At 40.3% G+C, this 9,289-nt stretch overlaps 1 protein-coding gene across 5 annotated transcripts in view; it reads right to left on the minus strand.

Annotated features, from left to right (window-relative positions):
- Positions 1-7,843, minus strand: part of tle2b (TLE family member 2, transcriptional corepressor b) — an 84,169-nt gene extending 76,326 nt beyond the window's left edge. Inside the window, exons 1-2 of one of the 5 annotated variants that reach the window (XM_088425236.1) lie at positions 7,735-7,843; positions 2,015-2,176 (exon numbers count right to left, since the gene is read on the minus strand). In XM_088425236.1, coding sequence (XP_088281362.1) covers positions 2,015-2,038 — 24 coding nt within the window. In that variant the 5' untranslated portion in view covers positions 2,039-2,176; positions 7,735-7,843. Of the gene's footprint in view, positions 1-2,014; positions 2,730-7,734 lie in introns of those variants that run through there. The other 4 variants (XM_088425234.1, XM_088425235.1, XM_088425238.1 and 1 more) reach the window with 4 other exon arrangements.
- Between the last annotated feature and the right edge of the window lie 1,446 nt (positions 7,844-9,289).

The raw sequence follows: 9,289 nt of genomic DNA on the forward strand, positions 1-9,289 counted from the left end.
ACAAGGAAGAGGGGTTTTGACACACTTGACGCTTTAAACTATGGCCAACAGGGTGCGAACGCACTGTGAAACGGCCGTGAAATCTCTATTCACGAGGCTTCGGTGACGTCACAGCTCTGGAAATACACAAATATGTGCAGAGGACAGATTGGAAATTGTATTTAATTGTATTTAACTGCTGCATACCTACGTACTATCGATCACTTTTGAGGGAAATTTATAGAATGACAGTTAGAAAAAATGCTATTTGGATGTCAAGTAATGACAAAGTGTTGATCTCAAAATGATCGTATGAGGGGAACTTGTGTCATGTTTAAAAAAAATAAGAAGTTTGTAGTTTGTGCCGAAGAACAATACTTGTTCAAAATAAAACATTTCTCATTTAAAGAAAGTAGTCTAGACAATTAGGGTCTTTGAATAATTTGCATTGTTGTAATGTCAATGGTGATACAGTTGCTTCATTGTGATTTGTCATTTATATGTAGTTGTCATCTTTGTCATTTAAGACTTTACTTTTAGTTTTGAGAATGGTTTGTTTCATGATGTATCGGTTTTTCATGCAGTTGCGACGGTCCTTTAATTTGCGTTAAGTCAGACCGGTGGCGGTCCGTGCGTTTCGCACTCAAGCGCCTTCAGTGATGTCCGAATAGTCTACACTCTAGTTCTACAAGTTTAGTTTCCGAGTCGTAGTGACGTTGGATTTTTGTGTACAAATATTTCCTACTTCTGACGTCTGTGTTTTGTTTGCCTCTGGGTCCTAACTTCCCGACTCACGTGACAAAACAGAAAGGCTAACGCCTATGCAGTTTTCAGTTGCTACTGTTAATGCTTGTCTTTGAAAAATAGAAAACGTGAGCAGTATAACGGCGCTTTTATTTCACTGTCCTTTTTTTTTCTTTCTTGTGTGATTTAAATTGAATGTGGCACATTCTCAATGTGAAGTAAAGGCCATTATGAGAATTTTTAGAGTCGTTCTTTTTTAAACTTGGTATTATTCACAACTTGTACAGTACGTGTATAGCTGCAGACATGAAACAACTGCACACGTGAAGGTGCGTGCGTGTTTGGCGGGCTCACACTTTGTCATGGATCGCATTTCATTGCCGCGCCAGAAATAAAGATGTGGCAGAGGGGATGGTGGAGGTGTGGGGGGATGGTCACGGAGTGATGGTGTGAAAGTAAGTGGGGAAAGTGGGGGTTAGATGGTGGCCATCGACTTGTTTGGGTCCATCTTTATCTCAAAGTCATCTTGAGCAAGCGGAGGCGGGATGCTCCCACTCTTCCACCTCTCATTCATTTTCATTCCTGCCGTTTCTTGCCATCTTTTACTTTCTGCCTGTTACTTCTTTGCTTCCTCTCGTTTTCAGTCTTATTAGCATTCTCTGTGCACACGTAATTGATTCCTTATGCCTGACTCTTGTGAAATGTCATTCATAATTCTGTGTGATAGTTGTGTGTGTGTGTGTCTGTGTGTTATCTGGTGGGAAGTCAGTCTGCAGACTCACACAGCAATGGCCACTGACCTATTTGTAGCGCAGACATGGAGAATGACAAATAAATCTGATTATAGCAAGCGAGCCGTCAGAAAAAAAAAATCTCACAGAGCCAAAGCTGTCTGTCACTCAGGTTCTTTTTTGAACTACTACTGTTATTAATGCTTGCATATTTAACCTTTATCTCACTTTAACCTTTGTTTTACTCTGGCAGCTACATTAACGTCACAGCCTGACTGCACTTAAGGGAGGGTGAGAGAAGGAAGGCACAGTAGGCTTTTTATACAAGTGACAATGAATATGTGGGAACGTAGCTGCCAATTAAAGAAGCGTTTGCGCAGCCATCGTGATGAGACCACCTTGCAAAGTACAGCGCTGTAGTGAGGAGCATGTTCACTCACAAGACTCTACTAGAGCTCCGAAGCAGCCGGACAACACAAAATATAAAAAGTATGGTGAAAAAGAGAGGTTTGAAATGAAATCCATACCAACAATTGAGCCAAATATGGGGATGCACTTACCGGATGCCTACCCTGAGGGTACATGATCCCAGGAGAGGAGAGGCTTCCAGTCCGTTTGATGGCCAGGTTAGTCCCCTGGCCCTCCACTCCTCTGCCCTCCACGGGTTCACAAAGTCCACTTCTCCTTCTCGCAAAGTCAATCCAATGCAGATTTGTTCGACACTGTCATGAAAACACACAAGACTTAGTTTCCACGCTTTCCTCTTATCAGTCTTCTTCCTGCTGTGATCAGTCAAGGTCCAAACATAATGACATGGCAATTACATCCTCCTCCTCCTCTACTTCTTCTTCTGGTTGGTCTCCCTTTCTTGTCCCTCACGTCTCCTGGTGCCCCTTCTTCACCCGGCTGTCCTCTGACAGAAACATAAACACACAGATGGATGGTCTTCCTCCTCTGCTTGGGCTTCCTCCTCTGTGACACGCTGATGCAGAATGGAAGAGGAGGGAGGCGGACAGAGTGTGAGTGAGCTTTTTTATTTTTTTTTTTAAATATGATGGGTGGTTTAAAAAGAGAGGAAAACAGGAAAAAAGAGCAGGTCAGTGGAGGATCCAACGGGCTTTTCAGCAGCAAACCCTAGACTGTAATATATCGTGCCTGTTGGCTTCAACACAAACAGGACAGGCTGCTAAAGCTGCTCTTAAGGTGGAACTGAGTAGATAGAGGGAGAGCCGGAGAGACGGCTCTCTTCTCAGTTGCAGTCTTACTCGCGCGCACACACACAATCAGTCATGCACAAAGAATGATAAGGAATTGAGATTCTCAAACAAACGCTTCGACATTCATACACCGATTCGTGACAGCTATCAGTGTACCCGGGCACACACGTACACCATTATTACTCACAACATTACTTCATGAGATAACGCCATGCATGCCTGGTTTTCACAATGTATAGTGACATAGCTACATGAAACATGTACACTGCAATGAAAAATTACACTACGTATAGTAGAGATTTAGAATTCTAGTTTTCTGACCGATAAATTTAATTATGATCAAATTGTCACCATTTTAAAACCTTTAAAGAAGTGGGTAATGTGTGAAAGAAAGAAAAACAAGATTTGATGGTAGCCCGATGGCCCACGCCCATAAGTGCCTTTTTTGTTTTTCGGACCGAAAGACTTATCACAGAAGACTGAAGGCGTCAAAACGTTGCAGATGTGACATCCAATCAAATATGTCATTTTGGATCACATGGTAACAACATAAATGACTTGTGCTGTGTGCACAGCAAGATCCAGGATTCACCTGCTCTACAATACATTATACACAATATTTTATGTTTTGATGATAATGCTTAGCTATATTTATAATTTCACATGTACTCTCTCCCTAGCTAAAAAGTGAAGTGTGGGGAGTCTCTGCACAGGTCTTCTCAATGAATGTGGATATTGTTTAACTTGACAATAGTACCAACATGTTACGATTCAATAAATAAACCATAATACAGTGCATTCTACCACATTACTGTTTTATTGTAAGCGCAGCCTCAAAACGTTTTCCAATAAGTACACTAGGACTCGCAGTCTATCACCACCGCAGAGATTCGGTAGGTGTGCGGCAGTGGGTCGTTGACTAATGGTTTGCAATTGTTCAATCAGGTTGTGGTCAACTGTGTCTCCACAAAGTTTGATATGGAAGCTACTGTATTTGACCAAATACTGACGTCAGATGTTAGGCATAGCAGTAAACCTTGTTGTCAGGTATCATATTGTAAAAGAAGAAGACTAAAGTAGTAGCAAGAACGTTTGCCTCCAAAATAAATACCATCAAGATCAAGTGAAGGCAATAAAATAGGTTTGGTGTCACATACTGTATGAAGCCTCGTCAAAAATCAATACGCCAAACCGGAGGGGGATTAACACGCCAACACGCCACAAATACCCCACGCGAGGCCGGCTAAAAAAAACACTTGTCTTTCTGTTTCTGGCCCGCCTGTTACCTCCGTTGCACGTTATTTACAGGGTGAGCAGTTAAGTCGCATTATTTAAAGTCTTTCCATGTTGAGAGCACCAGCCTGGCCCAGACATCTTTTGGCCCACTACATAATGACTTTATCCGGTACAGCTCTGCCTTTGAACTTGATCAAACAGCCATTAATTCCGCACCGCTGAATTGGACACAGGCCGTCTTGGCATGTGGGTTCAGGGTTTCCAGTAAGGCATTTGATAACAAGGGGGTCAGCCAGAGGGCAGCCTCCAAGTGTTAATTATGGTCACATACAGTACCGACATCCCTTTATGCAATGCGGCACATTGACAAACTACTTTTGGGCAACGCCTTCTTGTGCAAAACCTCAATTCAAGTTATTCGTCTTATCTTTGAAAATGCAAAGACAATGGAACAAGCCCTTTACGGCTAACGCGGTGAGGAAAACCCCACTTGCAACAATGTTGGACTGAATACCGTTCTGGCAAATTGCATCAATGCGGCGGTACCTCACCTTACAAGTGATAAAACTTGGACATTTTTCAAGACACGTGAGCTGTCACTAGGTGGATTTCATGTTATGCAGATTTCTTTTTATTTCCATTTAAAATGTTGGATTAGCTTGTGGTGGTGGCAATGAAATTCACAAGCAGCTAGTGAACAATTCTTCAAAAAGTGGCCAAGTGCTTGCGTCAACCTGTTTACTTTCACTCTCAGTTGAGGTTTACGGCACAACTAAACCTTAAAGCATAAGAATTACACTCTGCGTATTGAAAAAGCCATATTAGCATTGTCTTCAATGAAATCAAAGTTTGCTAACCTAATGCTAACATAGCAGGACCTACAAAACAAGCATGAATGTCATATACATATGAAACCATTAAACTAAGTATTTTTTTACACGAGCCATAGAAACTCAAAAAGACGCCAGGGTTGCTCAGGGCTCAGACAATGACTAATTATTGCAAAAGGTCAAAAAAAAAAAAAAAAAACAGGTGATCCGTCATCGGTTGTTACCTGACAACTGTGATTTCATTTAACATCAACAAGTGTCATAATAGCCACCGTCTAAGATGGTGAAAAAACAGTGCATTCTGCAGCCACAAATCAAGTCATAAAACTTTTAGGTTGACCTTCCTTCAACAATTTTTGAAAGCTTCTGAATGATTGATTTAAAATGTTTTAATGCCAACTGAGACCTTGTTTTTGTAGTCATTGTTTCACTCCCCTTAAGACTTTTAAAGGATCCACAGGAATCCTGCTAAAGCACACTTATTTCTTTATCAGTTCAAAACGCAACTATGAAAACTGTGACATTACTCTCAAGAACAAAAAGTTGACGGGTTCATTTTGTCCGCTCATTCCATGTACGTATTCTTGTTAGACAGAACACATTGATCAGAGATCCCTAAGAATGACGACAACCCGCAAACCAACTAGATTTACCTCTGATATCATTGAAAATAAATAGGCAATTCCTCTTCAATCTGACATTGTATAGAAATTGAGTTGAGCCTGCAAAATGACTTTCCTGCCAGATAACACACAATAGTTCCCAGGTTTCTCCACAACAATACACTGGAATGTAATCCAAATACTTTACTATACAAAAACATCCGCCGATCTATTTTTTTTTTCCTTGGGTCTACTGGACTGGTGGTCAACCATTTGTTGGGCACACTCACATTCACATTTTTGGACAATGTATTCTCTTCAAGAGGACCTAACATGGATGTGTTGGGAATGTGGGAGTGAGAAAGAGTACAAGGAAAAAACTCCTCAAAGGAAGGTTATGATAAAGATTTTACGATTCGTGTACAGTGTAACGGCAACATATAGACAGACAATAAAACAAAAGACACAGACATAGGTCTGTATTAGTATGCTCACAAGTGGCCAACGCGCACAGACCAGGAGGAGGAGGACAATATCCTGAAGCAAAAAAAAAAATGTGTATTCGGGAAAAAAAGGGTGTATTCTGTGTGTGTGTTTTATTTAACAAAATTCAATGTTATTGTGTTGAGAGAGAGAGAGCAGTGAGGCACATCTGCCTCAAAGTTCAGGGGCCATGAGCTCAAATCCAGCTCAGTCCGGCCTTCCTGTGTGGAGTTTGCATGTTCTCCCCGAGCCTGTGTGGGTTCTCGCCAGCTAGTCCAGCTACTTTCCACACTCCAAAAACATACATGTCAGGTGTATTGGACACTAAAGTGTCCTTAGGTGTGAGGGGGTGCGTAAATGGTTGTCGGGTGTCAACCGCCTACTGCCCGAAGTCAGCTGGGATAGGCACCAGCAACCCTGTAACTTAATGTGTATATATTAGTGTATATGTTTATATGTATATAGATAGATAGACAGACAGACAGACAGACAGACAGACAGACAGACAGATAGACAGATAGATAGATAGATAGATAGATAGATAGATAGATAGATAGATAGATAGATAGATAGATAGATAGATAGATAGATATGCCTTGAGGTTGCCCCTCAATATTAGTAACCATCAGTAATTACTGTAATGGCCATCTTTTTTTTCCCTTTTTTCTAGGTAATGCAATGTAATGTTACTGCACAGTAATGTAATTACTGTAATGCATTGCTTTTTGCTGAAACGCGGTAGTGTAATATAATATATATAAAAAAATAGTAATATTGTACTTGTTACAAATCAGAGTAACACAATGCATTACAATGAATTTTGAGCCTGAAGGTGGTGGGGTTTTTTTGTTTTGTTTTTTCAAAATTCTCCCAAAACACCGCGAGATTGGCGGAGATAAGTCCGGGGCAAAATGTTTACTTGCTGTTGTTAGTATCTATTACAGCAGATGATGAATGCGCCGGCAGCAGACAACTTGTTGAATATGGTGAATACATACACAAGATGGACATACGCCCATTACTTTAAGTTCGTCAGCAATAAAGACAAGAAGAATCTAATCGTTGTCCACACATTTCGAGATGTGCCATAGTCATGGGAAGTTACCCAAAAGAAAACACAAAGTTCTCTTGTTCGGGGATGCCACTTCCATCTCAAGAGGTTAGGAGATTCATGATGGACTATGTGGTACGTGGAAGATATGCTGACGCTTTTCACTGTGGATTCACCAACATATGGAAACCTCGCAATAACTAGCAATAATAACAAGGTAAGCTAACACAAATTTTCACTGTACAATTGCTATTAATAATAGCCTATAAATTGTTGTGGTTGATGTGTACATGAAGCATACAAAAACTCAATAACAGACAATACCGATGATTTAGTGTGGCCGCTAACGTTAGCCGTAGCGAAAGCTATTTATCTATTTTTGAAACGTCTGTCCCTAACCTAGTCGACTGAACTTGAATTTGAATATTAACATTGAAATCATGGAATGCACTAACAGTTTTTTTATTCCTTAAGCATAAACAATGCATAACTATGCTGTAAAATTGTAATACATGGATTAAAATCCCAAAAAATTATTTTGTTTCTTGTCTTGCCTTTAAAATTTTACAATACATTCCAGAAAAAAAAAGTTTGTGCTGTTTTTAGACTTAAGGCAACATTTCACTGGTTGTGTAATGAGCTACATTTAGAATGGCAAATCCATGTTTCCACTTATGGTATTGAGAGTAACATAAAGGTAATGCAATAGTAGTAATGCATTGCATTTGAAATGTAATAATGTAATAAAAACTAATTACTTTGAAATGACAGAAATAAGTAATAAATAATGCATTACAGTTCTGAAGTAACTAGCCCAACACCGGTAACTACCAATTCACTTGAAAAGCATTCAGAGATTACCTGTCATGAAAAGCGCACTGTCTTCCACTTCCGCATCCAGCAAAGACAAGCCCCAAAAAGCGCGGGAAGACTCATTCCAATCCTTTTACGTCTCAATTTCGGCTGCATCTATCGCCGCGTTCCACCTTAAAAACACGGCTTGCTGGGATTCTCTTCTCTCGCGCCGATAGGACGGAGCTGAGCCAATCATGTTCGCCAGGGCCCCACGTTGGGTATCTACGTCTCATCAAGCACGGTCCAATAGGAGCAAGGAGACGGTTGTTGAAGGGGCGCGGAGGAGTTGGAGGGGAGGGAAGGATTGAGGAGTCCTATGGGGATTGTGGGCATTGAAGTTCCAATTATTCTGCTCGTGCGCGCACACGCCACACTCGCGCGCAGGCGAGCGTGCAAAACAAGCACGCGCACTCCGAACTGTCAGTCACGCTACGTAAACGCTCAGTATATTCCTAATTTCAACCCCTAAAGAACACACTTTAAGACTAAAGTGGCAATTGGCAAACAAGCCTTGCCAGTTGCGTTATACTGGCTACATTTAGGACAACATGTCTACAAAAGTGGCAAGGAAACAGAACTCTACTAAATCTCAAGCTTTACTATTAATACAAATAACCTTTACTGTATAAATTAGATACTTTATTAAATCACCAATGGATATTTCATTATTATTTTTTAAACACATATATATTACAATTTCTTGAAGGGACAATGTGTAAGGTTTAGACCGTTTTTCATTCAAAAGAATAAATAAAATGATTTTTGGAAATTGAAATTTCAAAAACTTGCAAATAAATGTAACGGTTTTAAACAAACAGTTTTAAATCTAATCCTAGGTCTAGTTATCATGAAATTATATTACATGGGGGGGGGGGGGGGGGGGGGGGGGGCGCTTTTCCAGAGGCTGCCATGTTTGTTATAGCTACGGACAATGGTATATGCAGCACCTCCTGCTGTCCGTAATGAAAAACTGTCATATCTTACACAGTGTCCCTTTAAGGAAACATCGTTCTTTTCATATACTGACTGAGATAAATAGACTAATAAATAAATACTACTCCTAAATAAAGGATAATAAAATGGTGGTTGAATGGTTAGCACGCACACCTCACAGTCCAAGGGTTGTGAGTTGCATACAAACGCCACCCTTTCTGTGTGGAGTTTGTATGTTCTCCCCTTGCCAGCATGAGTTTTCTCCCATATTACCAAATGTGTGATTGTGAATGTGTCTTCCACCTACTGCCCAGACAGCTGAGATAAGATCCAGTATGCCCATGGTTGGATGGATGGATGGATGGATGGATGGATGGATGGATGGATAATAAATAGAATAGATGTGCTGAGAAAAATAACGACTTAAAAATGTGAAAAGCAAGTCTTAATTGCCTTCTACCCATGACAAGAGAAGATAAACAATGGATGTTTAAAAAAAAAGTTATTCATTGTGCGATGTAATGATTTTTTAATTATTATATCTGTGCCCATTGTGTCTATTCACTGAATACACAAAAGTCTAATGTTTATCACCAGGATTTTCAAATTAAATATAAAACATACTGCA

Source organism: Hippichthys cyanospilos, chromosome 10 (assembly GCF_059441005.1).
Source record: "Hippichthys cyanospilos isolate Australia breed blue-spotted pipefish chromosome 10, RoL_Hcya_1.0, whole genome shotgun sequence".
Lineage (NCBI taxonomy): Eukaryota > Metazoa > Chordata > Actinopteri > Syngnathiformes > Syngnathidae > Hippichthys > Hippichthys cyanospilos.